Raw genomic sequence first — 16,087 nt, forward strand, 5'->3', positions numbered from 1 at the left:
GGAATGAATATTAACGATGCATTTTCACTTCCACTTTGAGAAGATTCCAAAAAGAAATGTAATATCCTGCATTGATTGTCTCAGAAGTTGAACCTTGTCTCAAGGCAGAGCATTGAGGAATGTGCACTGGGGCAATAGGGTCTGATGCTGCCTGAACTGCTGTGCTCTTCCAGCACCACTAATCCAGAATCTGAAAATGAACCAACTTCTCTCCACCCTCAGTAATACTGAGGGTGAAGTTTTCAGAAATCATTCAGAGGATCATTAAAATTGGTCAGGACTGGAGTATTTCACCTTCAAACAAAAAGAAAATTAGAAAAGTCAAGAATACAATCCAAATATTCAAACAATAAAACTCCTGGAAAGTCAAGAGTACAAAGTCAATAAATAAAAGAGGCAAAAGAATGGAGGTAAGTGGATGGAGAATCGTGCCTTTCAAATACTTGTTTAGAAAGGATTCTGCCACCTCAACTACTAATTTAGGTGATGGAGAGAAAAACAATCAAGTCCATTACAATTTTCTTTTGCTTTGTCAATGTATTTGCTGCAATGCTTTTACTGACATGGTTTTACTGACATTGATGAACCAATTACCAACTTGGCAGACATACAGCTATCTCTGTCATATCAGAGAATTGCAAGGCCTCATTGATTTTATGGGTTGTTAGCAGCAATTGGACGGTTTAAATTAAACTTCAAGAGCAAGGCTTGAACATTTACTGCTCATGGGCTGTTTGAGAGAAAGGGAGGAATGAGGGATGTGTCTGAATCCATCGTTTGCAGTTGCAGAGTGGGTTAACTCTGACAATATGATCCGAAAAGAACATACAAAGAAGAAAGCTAATGACAGAAGCACTCAAAAGGCACCCCCACTACCATTTCTAACTGCATGATTCCTGAGAAAAGTAAACCTCCTGGAAACCTTTTCAAGCAAAATAGTTATTTTAAATATTTATGTTAAACCTTCTGGGCTCTTAGGCCAATCCATAATCAAAGTGCAGATTTGCATAATTGAGGAATCCAACTTCTTTAAAACAAGGCTCTGTTGGAATTCAGCTGTTTGCATGAAACTTTTTTTAAAATTATATTTCGAAGCCCTTACAGAAATCCCTGAGAAAAACCTGAGTTTCTCCCCAGTGACATTAAATTCCACACGGTTTCAACATTTGGACAAAAGAAGAAACAACCTGAGGCTCGCACTGTTCAATTTTGTTCATGAACAAACTACCATGATTCCCAGCTGGCAGTGAGGTAACTGTAACTTCAGGTTTTTTTTCTAACAAAAGCCTAATTAGCTCCCAGACTCTGAAATCATGATTGCCTGTAGGATTGCCTTGAGAGTGGGTAGCTCAGAACATATGCAACAAGCCTCAGCACAGGGGTAAATCTTAATTATTTTGTTCTCTGGGAGGTTTGTGCTGATTATTAACATCTATGGATATCAACAATCATCATTATCTACCTCACTAAAGGAGCCGTTTTCTATATATCATTGTTGAGCAGCAGTAACTGATGGGATTGTGGAAAGTATTGTCAAGCTTCACCCAGATCCACACACAAACATACCAACATCCCCCAATCCTGAATCAACCAGGAGGCGGAGAGGCCTGGGAAAGAGCGAGGGAAATCACTTGGTTGGCCTGCCTCTTGTCTTCCTGCCGCCATGACATTTTACCAGGGGAGGGGAAGGCACACAACCTTCCTGCCTGGAGACCAACGTTAGAATTAGAATTAGAATTAGAATCCCTACAGTGTGGAAACAGGTCCTTCGGCTCAACAAGTTGACACTGACCCTCCAACGAGTAACCCACCCAGACCCATTCCTCTACCTTATATTTATCACTGACTAATGCACCTAACCTACACATCCTTGAACATTATGGGCAATTTAGCATGGCCAAGTCACCTAACTGGCACATCTTTGTATTGGGCCAACTGGGCCATTTGAATGTCAAATGCAGCTGGTGTTTTGCCAGTCACAGGCAGACTCTGCCACATGGGGGAAAAATAAAATAAATAGAAAGTTTTTTTTAAAAAGGCATGATAAACCCTGCTGACTTCCCTACAGACAGTGGGAGGTATCCTCTTGTAGCCCGCAATGCAGTCTCCACTGGCAATGACCAACCCCTGCCATAACACTTACTTCTTTGTTTAACAATCACCTCCTCCACCTCCCGACTGATCCCTGTGCCCCAAATCCCTACTTACCTGGTCAGGAGGGACCTCTGCTCCCAATACATCCTCAATGCAATTGTATAAGACTTTGGTCAGGCCCATAATGGGAGTACTGTGTGCAGTTCTAGTCGCTGCGCTATAGGAAGGATGTGGAGATTTTGAAGATGGTGCAGAAGAGAGGTTTACCAGGATGTTGCCTGGATTGGAGTATATTAACTACAAGGAGAGACTGGACTAATTGAAACACAGAATGGGAACTGCATATTCCCAGTCTGTATGGTTCACACCAGACATAGTTTTGCACCTCCAAGTGAGCCATATGGGGGAGCTGCCTGTTCACATTCTTATTCAAACTGAATGCACTTCATATGTTTTCAAACTAATTTCAAATAATCAATTGTGATGGATTAGAGCCTTGTGAGCTTCCTGGTAGCTAAAGGCTAAAATCCCTACAATTCAGAAGAATTTAACTTGAATCCTGAGTCTGTACTACGTTAATCAGTTACAGCAGCATTTACGGAGGTACAACTTGCTCCTGGAAGCTGGAGGGAAAGCAACATTAGGCAGTGACTACTGGCATTCATTGAGATCTACTGGATCTCAGGTCAGGGATGCTAGGATAAGAACTAGCTGAAATGGCATAAAGACCTGAAGCCTCTTCTCGTACTTGCATGAACATTGGCTGATTGAATGAACTAAGAGGGGGCTACTACAACAGGTGGAATTGCACTATTATACACCTTAGTCTCTTAAATGTGGGAGAGACAGAGTGCAAGACAGGATCAAAGAGGTGCGAGTGTCCCACCACAATAGTGAAGAAGTGAGTCCAGCACTCCATGCAGTCCCTGGTACCTTCACATTTCTCCTGATGTTCCCCAGGATGTCACTGTGGGAAATCTAAAACAAAAATGTTTTCTCTAAACTCAAGCTCTGTACTTTCCGAATCTGGTGTCGAATAGATTGGAGCTAGTTAGCCTTGACAGGAGGAAAACCACCTTGGGGAAAGTGAGGCCACACGAGAAAGTAAAGAGTCCAGGAAATCTCTTATCAATTCCTACAATCAGCTGCTTCTGAATTAAAACCTTCAGTTAACTATCTCTTCAACAGATCTGTTGCTGTTAAGAATAACAAAATATATCTAAGCTTTGAATTCCAAGCAAAAGTAAAACATGGGTAGAGTAAACTGGTTTTTGATGCAAAATGGCATATTAAATAAAAAATTGCCTTGAGTTTTCGCTTCTGTCTGAGTCAGAGTGCAGAAATAAAGCCACCACATCTGACAGTGGGATGAGGCCTGATTTGAGTTTTGTATCTCTGCTCCTGTGTTTAGAATGAAAACACATTTAGCATCTGCACAACCTTATCACTACCAGATGTGCAACGTGCTCCAGGTTGGAATCTCTTGGAGCGCAGCACAGATTTGGCCATGTGGTTCTCATTGTGAGCATAAAGACTGCTTGCAACTGTCTTCAAATTGACCATTATTTTAATCCCTTTCTAAATCCAGTGCAGTACTTACGGATTACTTCAACCTTGTATGTTGCATTGATTTCACCCGCTCTGCTAAAGACACGACACGTGTACTTCCCACTGTCTCCGGGCCGCAAGCTCTTCAGGGTCAAAGTCCACTTCTTCTTCTTGGTATCGCCCATGTCCTGAAGGACAAGAGGCTTGTTGTCCTTCAGCCAGGTGATATCGGGCTGGGGATATCCGCTTGCAGTGCACTTCAGCCGGACCGAGCTGCCCACAGGACGGGCAATCACTCTGCGACGCATTTTGGCGGGTTGTGTAAACCTGGGTCTGACTACAAATCACCAAAGAAATATCGTTACATCTCTGTCCATAAAGGCATATCTGCTTGATTAGAAATAACTTAAACAGGAAGAGCATTTATACATCCTAATTCACCTGGGTAATCCATCTGCAAGGGTGATTCTGTTGCATTATTTGGCCATTCTCCTTCAGAAAGCCATCCCTTGAGACGCTTAATATAGAGTCATAGAGATGTACAGCATGGAAACAGACCCTTCGGTCCAACCCGTCCATGCTGACCAAAGATCCCAACCCAGTCTAGTCCCACCTGCCAGCACCCAGCCCATATCCCTCCAAACTCTTCCTATTCATATAACCATCCAACTGCCTCTTAAATGTTGTAATTTAAATATTCAGATAAAAATTCTTGATTGACTTTGCAGTACAGGTATAGGTCATTACTCCGAACAGATCCATGTGGCGTTTATCCTTCAATGATGTCCTTCCACCTGACTTTACGTCACCTATCACCGTATCATCCTATTTCTAGGGGAGGCAATAGACTGTTAATACAGAGACCCAGGTGACATTCTGGGAACATGGATTCAAATCCTGCCATGGCAAGTGATGAAGTTTGAATTGAATACAAATCTGGAATCAAGAATCTAATGATGATCATGAATCCACTGCTGATTGTTGGAAAAACCCATCTGATTCATTAATGTCCTTTAGGGAAGAAAACTGCCATTCTTACTTGGTCTGGCCTACAGGTGACTCTAGATCCACATTGTGGTTCAGTCTTGGATTAGATTCCCTACAGTATGGAAACAGGCCATTTGGCCCAACAAGTCTACACTGACCCTCCAAACAGTGGCCCACCCAGATCCATTTCCCTCTGACTAATGCACCTAACACTATGGGCATTTAGCATGGCCAACTCACCTAAACTGCACATGTTTGGAGTGTGGGAAGAAATGGGAGCGCCCGGAGGAAATCCACGCAGACACGGGTAGAATGTGCAAACTCCACACAGACAGACACCCTAGGCTGGAATTGAACTCAAGGACCTCGTGCTGTGAGGCATCAATGTACCACTGCACCACCCGTCTTAGAGATGGCAATAAATGCTAACCTAGACAGCAACACACTCATCCCATGAATGAATCTAAAAAAAAATTCTTAGTGCCCCATCTAGCATCCTCCCCCAGATCCAAAGCAATGTGATTGACTCTTAACCCACATCTGAAATGCCTCACAAACCACCCAATCCAAGGGCAGGTAGGGATGGTGACAAGTACCAGCCTCACTAGCAACACTCACATCCCATGGGAAAAATGAAGGAAACAACTAATCAGTTGAAGTGCTCCAAATGTTAGTAGTTACATGCATGATCTGTTTGTGGTTGACTTACATAATTTAAAGAATCTGGCGTTATGAATTGCCAATAATATCTAGTACATTTGTTCTCTGTATATTTAATTACAGCAGACTTAGTGAGCTACAGAAGGTACAAAGAAAACAGGCACAAATCTAAAAATATAAACAGAAATCTCTGGAAATAGATAATGGATCTGATATTATCTAAAGAGAAACAGTACCCTCATGGCTCCAGTGGCAATCTTTGGTCAGAATCCCAATTCTGGGTGAAAATGCTCTGTAATTTTGGGTACCTGCATTTGTGAGCTCTAACATTATCGTCAGGGCTTAGTGCAGTCCCTGAGAATTCTAAATAAACATGCAAGTATGAAGAACAAACATCAATTCTAGCAATAGTCAAGACAATTCCCTTTTAGGATATCTGGTTGGCATCGTCTAGTTGGAACAAAGGGTCTGTTTCCATATTGTATCTCTCTATGACTCAATAATCTGCATTTAGAAAGGATTTTATTTCAAACAGAGTGGTGGACATTGCATATATGGATATCAGCAAGGCATTAGTGAGGTTTTGCATGGTAAACTGCTTAGCAAGGTTAAACTAAATAGAATCCAGGAAGAGCTAGTTATTTGGATGCAAAATTGGCTTGAAGGTAAGAGACAGAGGATGGGTGGTGGAGGGTTGCTTTTCAGACTGGAGGCCTGTGACCAGCGGTGTACCACAGGGATCAGTGCTGGGTCCACTGCTTTTTGTCTAATGTGAATATTGGAGGAACTGTGAGTAAGGTTGCAGGTGACAAAATTGGTAGAATAATGGACAATGAAGAAGGCTATTTCAGAGTACAATGGGACCTTGATCAGGTGGGCCAAGGAGTGACAGCTAAAGGTTAATTTAGATAAATGCGAGGTGTTGCATTTTGGTAAGGCAAAGCAAGGCAGGACTTACACAGTTAATGGTACAGACCTGAAGAGTGTTTCCATACAAAGAGACCTTGGAGTGCAGGTTAGTACTTCCTTGAAGGTAGAATCATAGGTAGACAGGATAGTAAAGAAGGCCTTTGATACACTTGCTTTTATTGGTTAATGCATTGAGTATCGGATTTGGGAGGTCATGTTCACCTGTACAGGACATTGGTTAGGTCACTTTTGGAAAACTGTGTTCATTCTGGTCTCCCTGCTATAAAAAAGATGTTGCTAAACTCGAAAGAGTGCAGAAAAGATTCACAAGGATGTTGCCAGGGTTGGAGGGTTTGAGCTATAGGGACAGGCTGAATAGGTTGGGGCTGTTTTCCCTGGAGCTTTGGATGCTGAGGGGTGACTTTATAGAAGTTTATAGAATCATGAGGGGCATGGATAGGGTAAATAGACAATGTCTTTTTTCAGGGTAGGACAGCCCAAAACTAGAGGGCATAGGTTTAAGGTGAGAGAGAAAAGATCTAATAGGGACCAAAGGGGCAACCTTTTCACACAGAGGGTGGTGCGTTCATGGAATGAGCTGCCAGAGGAGTTGGTAGAAGCTGTTACAATTACAAGATTTAAAGGCATCTGGATAGGTATATGAATAGAGTGATAGAGTGATATGATTTAGAGTGATAGGAGCCAAGTGCTGGCAAATGGAATGAGATTAATTTAGGATATCTGGTTGGCATGGACAAGTTGGACCATAGGGTCTGTTTCCATGTTGTGCAATTCTCTGACAAACAACATATTGAGAAACAAATTGCTAATTTGATCATAATTTCTTGTATTAGGATTTACTCAGATATGTCAAAATTTACCTTTTAATCCCAAAAACAGTGGAGAAAAAAAGAAAGCAAAATTTAATTTGGCAATTAATTTTTCTGGGTTTGTATTCTCTTGGGATCCTTGCCGACATGACTGCACATTGGAAAATCACTCACTGTGCCAGCAACCTTTTAACATGCAAGAGAACTTCCCTGCATCCGACTCTAAACTGGAATAGGTCCCACTATAATCTGTAGACTCTTTTGTTACAAAAGGGAAAGGAAAATGATTGCAATCCAAGGGAACATAGATTATAAGGAGTGACTAAAAGCCCAAGCAGAGGTGGCTTTTAAGAATAGCGTTCAAAGGAAATGCAGAGGCTGGATTTAGAGAATCCAATAATGGCAAGCTGAAAATAGATATGGATTCTTGCACATTCTTAATGAACTGTACCTGTACTTTCTAACTTAGCTTTTAATAGTATTTTCTAAATACTCCTTGTAATTAGAATGACAATAAATCATGAGGGAAACAACATCTGATTCCTCTTTATTGACTTTGTAAATATATATTGATGAACTTGCACAACCAGAAAAATTCTTCACTTTATAAATGAAATTAGTTTCTTGAAAGCAGAACAACCAGGAAAATCTATGCAGCTAATGGTATCTGTCAGCACTTGGAATGTCTTGGAATTCAGTGGAAGTACAGGAGGCTATTTGGCCCATCCGATCTGTGCCAGTTGATGATAAGCAACCTAACATTATGCTCTGGGTCTGTAATAGCTCTTCAAGTCAATGTTTAAGGACTTCTTAAAAATGGAGAGAGTTTCTACCTCTACCTTTAGACAGTGCGCACCAGGTCCTGACCAGCTGCTGGGTGAATATAAACATTTCCTCATTCCCCCTTATTTCCAGTGATCAAATACTTAAAATCTCTCCTTTTTCAAAACGATCATCTAACTGTGTCAAGTGTTTCCTTTCTGACCCTTTCCCAAGATACTGAACTCCTTTTGACACACTTGGCAAGACAGCAACGTGGCCATTGACCTGAGCCCTATCCACTTGTCATAAGCGGGGAATGTACTCAGTTAAAATCCAATACTTTACTTTGCAATTCAAAATTCCAATAGCAACAGGTTGACAAGGTAGGAACAGGAGCATGTGATCATGCTGCATTCAAACAAACAGAGAAGGAACAAGAGTAGGCCACTCAGCCCATTGAGTCTGCTCCCCCATTCAATAAACTGGTGGTTGATCAGATTTTAACCTCGATTCTATACTCCTGCATGCCCGACAATCAGTCAACCCCTAACTGCATTTTAACTGGGGCAGAAGCCTGGAAGACCCCACAACTTTTTTTCCTGATCTAAGTTGGTCTGTAACTACTCTGCACATTGACGCTCTCCAAGGTAACAGTAAAATTGACCTGTGGGACCAGGAGAAGCAGGAACTCTTTTCTCGAATATCCTCCTATCCATCGCTTTTATTCCAATTTGGACGTCTTCTACACTCACTGCAACCCTATGTATCTGGCTCCCTCCCTGATTTTCTACTATAGATATCTATTTCTTGCATTTCCGAAATTAGGTGTTTCCTTAATGTCTTTTATGTCTTCAATGCTTCTCTTTATTACTTTGAGATGTTCTACAACTTTAAACTATTGGTGTATCCCTTCAGAGGAGCAGAAATAGATCAGTCAGCATTTCAAACGGGACCTGCCATTCACTTAGAATAAAGTAAGAACCAGCAGCTGAACAGCACACAGGGCATCCCGAAATACTTCACAACTAGAGACGTAATTGTACAGTGCCATAACGCCAGCAACTAGCTCACTGCTCAATCTTCAACCATTGAGGCAATACAATGAATATTTACACTAGCAGTTCTCAAGACGCTTTACATTCTCGTAACATTGTGGTGAATCTGTCATGTACAGACTCTAAGATCAATACATCCTTCCTGCAGTGTGGTGTCAAAACTGCATCATTGGAACATCACTTCCACACTCGAACCTTCTTGAAATCAAGGCCAACATTCCTTTTCGATTACAGACCAGCTTCTAGTGATTCTCATTCATTGATGACATCTAAACCTCTTTCCTTAAATCGTGTTACTCATTCCTCACCACGAGAAAAATATTTCAATTTGTTTTTTTAATGGAGGATAATCTCCACCTATCAAACTCTTACTCCATCACTCAGTCAGTTTATTCCTTGATCACTTCCTGCTCCCAGCTACACAATTTTCAATGTCTCCTTATTTAATTCCATCTGCAAACCTGGATAAACAATTGGACATGCCTTAATTGAAATAATTGACAAGATGAAAGGGTCTTTGAAAAACACCAACTCCCCCATCTTTTCAACCAGGATTTGTTGCCTTTATCCTCATGGTAGTCCATACTTCCTATCATTTACCAACCCGTGTCACAAGGCTATCTTCAGCTCTGTGCAGCTTCACTTTTGCCAATTATCTCTTTTATCGAACTTTCTAAAGACCTCCTGACTGTCCATTTAGAGAATCCCCTATGCACCATGTCAGTGAGCTGCAAATGTTAAACTGAGTAAGCTCAATGCAACTAACATTCAAAAAATCTACGCTGACACCATTTGTCATATCATCCTTGATCACTCCCCAGTGACAGAATCCTGCACATTGCTATTGAACTGATAAAGCTCTGGAATTGGTTTGCACTTCCTTTGCAATTTAATAATCTAGAGGTACAATTTGTCTTTCTTTGTCTGAAACGGTAAGGATATGGGGAGAAAGTGGGAACAACATACAGTTAGATGGTCAGTCATGATCATGATGAATGGCACAGAGGCTCAAAAGTCTGAATGGCCTACTCCTGGTCCTCGTTTTCTACATGTGCTCAGCTTTTCATTGTGCCTTTTTATGTTTCCATTCTTCCAAGGGACCAGACCCAAAATGATCCTTTTTCTGTTCTCCATCCATGTACTTATTGTGTGCCTCCAATATATTCGGGGTGATTTTAAACGCTGCCTGCCCAGAAGAAACCATGTAGGGGTAGAGGTGGAGAAGGGCAGACCAAATTGCTGATGGGAGCCAGGCTTCCTGCAGCAGCCCCTGCAATCCCCGCCACATTCTCATCCATGCAGCCACTTCCCCATATCAAGGACTGTTCATTTGTTTCCTGGTCAAAGCCTGTTGGTTTCTGACAGGATCCCAATCAAAACTATGCAACCGAGATACAAATTAAAATCTCCCAAAGATCAAGCTGCTGCTGTCTCTACTCTCTCAGACTCACTCTCCAAATTAATATCTGCACTTTTCAGTTCCTACAGTGGCGTTTTATTGGAGACAATTTTAACTCAATGACTATCAGAAATAAAACTGACAATGAGAAGTTGGAACCTGAGGGTTAATTTCACAATCAGTGTAGAGCCAGGATCAGAGAGAGTGCAGGTATAACGTTTTTATTCTGTTTTCCATCTCTCAGCCCCTGGGAGAGCTCAGAAAAGAGCTGTATTTTCAATAATAAATCAGATATTATATGCAGCAGACAGTGTGCTAGAAACCAGATAAATAAGATAAAGTTCAAGCTGAGAGAAATATCATGGAAGATCAGGAAATGTCAGCCATGTTTCAATGAAGTCTTTCCAAAAGCTGGTGACTAATTCTCGAGTCAGACATTTTTCACTCAGAAAACGACAGCATACGCAGAGGTGAGTAAACTGTGTATCATGAAGAAACCCATGGGATAGGTTCAGCAGCTGCCCCGGCCAAGCAACATATAGCTGAGAACCCACAAGGAAATGAAAAGGGGAAATGGGGAATATTTCTGGTTAACATATTGAAAAGGAGTTGAAGAAATACAGGAGCTCTACTTGACAACCAAAACGCCAGCAAAGTTATCCTGATATTTCAAAATAGAGTGAGACATGAATTTTGAAGCATACACAGAGGAGGACTGTGTGTAGTGGAGCAAACATTCAAGAGCATTTATGAATTCTGTCAATTTTCATCCATAAAGAGCACAGAGCACAAAAGAAGCAGTCAGCAGGAATTTAAAAGAAAAATATTAGAAACCATAAAACATTGTGAATCTTTGCTGAGAAACTACTCGATAAGAAATAGTTGCCTGAAAAAAAATCATAATTTTTAGAACATAATTAATAATGAGGCTAGGTATTTTTCTGTGGATAACAGCATTGCTAGCCTACTCAACTGGCATGAGTGTGCTAATTAGGCAAATACAAGACAGGATTTTGGTACTGCTGTATTATAATCTCTTTTCTGTGATATTAAAGGCTAAATAAATGACTTCACTGCATTCTATCACCTCTTTAATTTTTTTTTATTCCTCTTCTTTGCTGACTGTAACACATATAACAAACACATACACACTCTGCACTGATTGAACTTCTACTTCCAAGACTGCTACCAAAGGAATATAAAGTTCAAACCAAAGCTTCCTCTGAATATCTATGGGCTGGCAATAGAGTCATAGAGACATACAGCACAGAAACAGATCCTTCGGTCCAACTTGTCCATGCCGACCAGATATCCCAACCCAATCTAGTCCCACCTGTCAGCACCCAGCCCATATCCCTCCAAACCCTTCGTATTCATATACCCACCCAGATGCCTTTTAAATGTTGCAATTGTACCAGCCTCCACCACTTCCTCTGGCAGCCCATTCCATACACGTACCACCTTCTGCGTGAAACAGTTGCCCCTTATGTCTCTTTTAGATCTTTCCTTTCTCACCCTAAACATATGCCTTCTAGTTCTGGACTCCCCTACCCCAGGGAAAAGACTTTGTCTATTTGTCTTAACCATGCCCCTCATAATTTTATAAACTTCTAATAAAGTCACCTTTCAGCCTCCGACGCTCCAGGGAAAACAGCCACAGCCTATCCAACCTCTCCCTGTAGCTCAACTCCTCCAACCCTGGCAAACACCCTTGTAAATCTTTTCTGGACCCTTTCAAGTTTCATAACATCTTTCCGATAGGAAGGAGACCAGAACTGTGCACAATATTCCAACAGTGGCCTAACCAATGTCCTGTACGGCTGCAACATGACCACCCAACTCCTGTACTCAATACTCTGACCAATAAAAGAAAGCAGACCAAACGCGTTCTTCACTATCCTATTTACCTGCGACTCCATTGCAAAGAGCTATGAACCTGTACTCCAAGGTCTCTTTGTTCAGCAACACTCCCTAGGACCTTACCATAAAGTGTATAAGTCCTGCTAAGAAAACATAGACTTGCCATTATAATCTACATCCCAATGTATTAAATAGAAATAAAAAGATTGGACTCCAATGGCAACCACAGCCAGTTTAGTATTGTCCAGGGATTGAATGAGCCATATGACTCAGTACCAAACACATTTAACCAGATACAAGTACCTTTCTCTCATACTAAAAGCAGGCAACTGTATCTCCTGCTTCAGATCCACTCACTTAGCTGTGCTGAAGTACAGCATCTTCAAATCTCCATCACATTCATATGACACCACCATCTCTACAATAATCAACTCTGACGAAATTACCTAATCAGAGCTCACAATATCATGTACAATTCAGTTCAACTTAAATGTCATGTTAGAAAGAACAAAGAAATACTTGATTATGTCAGTACTTGGAATTTTGAGAACTCATGGTTATCATACCCCATTGTTTTCCTGTGGGATCTTCATTTGTATATTCCCCATTGGATCCTTGAGGCAGCTTTTGTCCATTTCTTCCTGTGGTTGAATCATCTGCAAACAAAACGAGCAAGAACACTATTAGGAAATATGGAATGGGAGACTGATGTGTTAAACATGATATAACAGGTACAAAGTTCAATTCACATAGCACCTCCGGGCTATGAAAACGTTTTATTTTACCATTCTGATTCTAATTCAAAATATAAATCTTCAGAGTTAAACCACAAAGATTGTTTATTTTGCGAGGCCTGGGCAAGAAACCAAGTATGGGACAGTGAGGACAGGATTAATGAAAACAGCCGTGGTTAGGTGACACCAAACTTTAAATTTATAGGTTTGTCACCTTTAATGAAGAAAATAAGGTAGGAAAAGGGAGTACAATTGAAAAAAAAAACAACTCAAGGGTGAAAGGGCGAGACAGAAACATAATTACATGAAAGAGAAAGATAGCAAGCAAGGATGGAGAAACAAATTTAAATAAAGCTCAGAACAAAGAAACAGGAGAAGGGCCATCAGCCCCTTGAGCCAGTTCCACCATTTAATGAGATAATGGTGATCTGTGGTCTAACTCCAACTCCTTCTGCCCATACCCCATAATACCTTTGTTTTCAAAATTGTTTCCATCTCAGATTTAAAATCATCAACTAACCGAGCATCAAAAGCTGTTTGTGGAAGAGAGTTGCAAATCATTACTACACTTTGCATGCTGAGTGCTTCCTAACATCTCTCTTATATGGTCTGGCCCAAATTTTCAGCCTAATATGTTTAGACAGGGTCGTGAAATATCATTGTTCACTCGGAATTCATATTGATGCCATTTGGCAACTGTATTGCCAAAAACTGAAATGAAGAAAAAGTTAATTCAAGGTTTCTCTCACCTCTGTGATTGGATGAACATTGCTTGCTGAGAGCTAAATACATCAGGATGCTAAGAGATAAGCGAAGTTTTCATAATGTGGCCATTTTTTCAGACTGCATTTGGCAATACAGTTGGATACATGGATGCTGCCTATTTTCAGAATTTTATGTTTTTATGTCAGATTTACAGAATCTACAGTATTATATTTGCATAAAATTCTAATTTGTCATCCTTTCTTTTAGCCCACCACATTTACCAAAAGATGCAGAGTTGACCTGCAAGGATAGAACTCTGCAAAGGTTGCTCGGGAAGGGAAATCGCAGCCTAAATAAATGGTTGACATCTTTCTTGGCCTGAGAAAGAGACTGTTCCCCTGCACAAGCATGATATCAGAAACTCAATCAAACCTGCATCCTACTGCTCAAGAAATTATATCCTCATCACTTAAAAAATAAATAAATTTAGCAAATTGTTTCAGCAGCATTAAACATCAAAGCTTGGCACATCATTGCAGCAAGTAGTTCATTTCCAATCTTTCCTGTCTCACGCATAGTTCTACCAAAGACATTGCTTACTATGACTGAAGATTAATACAGCATTTCATGACTACTCCACTTCCTCTTGTAGAGCGACAAAGAATGCTGGAGTTATTACTTCGACAAAACAAAAATACACTTGTTAAATCTGGATTCATAAATTTGCCCAGAACTAAATTTTCAAACTTTCTCCAACAACACAGCCACATTACTGCAGGTCTGGAGTGACATGTAGGCCAGATTGAGGAAGAGAATCTGCCATCCTCACCCGAAGGACATTAGCAAGTCAGATTGGTTTCTACAATTATCAATAGTTGGCCTGGGGAGGGGTGTTGCATGGGAAAACAAAAATCGATATCGAAGTTGGTGGAGAAGGTAGGAGTGCAGATGAGTGATGAGGCTGATTGTTACTAGAAAATAAGAAAAGGAATGGATAGAACATGTCAAAGTCATAACGCGTAATGGTGCAGCAGTAGAGAAATGTGATAATCGAACAAACTTAAAGGCTTTGTATCTGAATGCGCAAAGTATTCGGAATAAAATCAATGAGTTAACAGCGCAAATAGTGAAGAATAGGTACAATTTGGGGCGATCACAGAGATATTGTCGTGTTGAGACCAGAACTGGGAATTAAATTTACAAAGATACTCAGTGTTTCAGAAGGATAGGCAGGAAGGAAAAGGAGGTGGTGCAGCTGTGCTTCTAAAAGGATAAGTTCAACATTGTAGTGAGAAATTACAAAGGGCTGGTGATCAAGATGTAGAATTAGTCTGGGTAGAAATAAAGAAATAGCAAGGGAAAGAAGTCCCTAGTGGGAGTAGTTCCACCGCGAGCACAGCATAGACCAGAATATAATGGGACCTTGTGAAAAAGGTGTGGCAATTATCAGTTTAAGGATTTTAATATGCACGTAGGCTGGATTAATCAAATCGCTCACAAAGCCTAGAGGGAGAATTCATTGAATGGGTTAAGAGAGAGATAGTTTCTTGGAGCAATGTGTTGTGGAACCAACTAGGGGGCAGGCTATTGGTATTGTGTGATGAGTTGGGATTAATGAGTTCTTCAAAGATTAGATTAGATTACTTACAGTGTGGAAACAGGCCCTTCGGCCCAACAAGTCCACACCGCCCCGCCGAAGCGCAACCCACCCATACCCTTACATCTACCCCTTACCTACACTACGGGCAATTTAGGATGTCCAATTCACCTAACCTGCACATCTTTGGACTGTGGGAGGAAACCGGAGCACCCGGAGGAAACCCACGTAGACACGGGGAGAACGTGCAAACTCCACACAGTCAGTCGCCTGAGGCGGGAATTGAACCCGGGACTCTGGCGCTGTGAGGCAGCAGTGCTAACCACTGTGCCACTGTGCCGCCCACTAACAGGCAAAGTGGATAGTGGGGGTCCCATAGATATAGTATATCTGGAGTTCTAGAATATATTTGATAAGGTGCCACACAAAGGGTTAATACATAAGCTAAGGACACATTGGGTCGGGGTAATTTATTAGAATCATACAGGGCAGAAGAGGTCCTTTAGCCCATCGAGTCTGCATCAAACCATGGGAAACACCCAAATTTCAACCTAATCCCATCCACCAGTACTTGATCCATTGCCTTGCATGGGATGATGTACCATGTGCTCATCCAGGCACTTTTTAAAGGCAACACGTTTCTACCACCCTCTCAGGCAGCACATTTCAGACCATCACAATTCTCTGGATATAGGTTTTCCCTCACCTCCCCTCTAAACCTCCTGCTCCTCACCTTGAGTCCATGTCCCCCTGTGACTGACATTTCAAAGGGAAATAGTTGTTCCTTATCCACTCTGTCCATGCCTCTGATTTTGTACATCTCAGTCTGATCGCCCCTCAGTCTTCTCTGCTCCAACAAAAACAGCCCAAGCCGATGCAACTTTTCCTCATAGCTTAAATTTTCCATGCCAAGGTGAATCTCCTCTGCACCCTGTCCAGTGTAATCA

The 16,087-nt window shown here is 41.3% G+C and overlaps 1 protein-coding gene across 1 annotated transcript in view; it reads right to left on the reverse strand.

The window, feature by feature from the left end:
• Positions 1-16,087, reverse strand: part of fgfrl1a (fibroblast growth factor receptor like 1a) — a 357,849-nt gene that overhangs the window by 26,968 nt on the left and 314,794 nt on the right. Inside the window, exons 4-5 of the mRNA XM_072576073.1 lie at positions 12,671-12,760; positions 3,695-3,979 (exon numbers count right to left, since the gene is read on the reverse strand). Of these exons, the coding sequence (XP_072432174.1) occupies positions 3,695-3,979; positions 12,671-12,760 (375 nt within the window). The remainder of the gene's footprint in view (positions 1-3,694; positions 3,980-12,670; positions 12,761-16,087) is intronic.

Source organism: Chiloscyllium punctatum, chromosome 1, assembly GCF_047496795.1.
Source record: "Chiloscyllium punctatum isolate Juve2018m chromosome 1, sChiPun1.3, whole genome shotgun sequence".
Taxonomy (NCBI): Eukaryota; Metazoa; Chordata; class Chondrichthyes; order Orectolobiformes; family Hemiscylliidae; genus Chiloscyllium; species Chiloscyllium punctatum.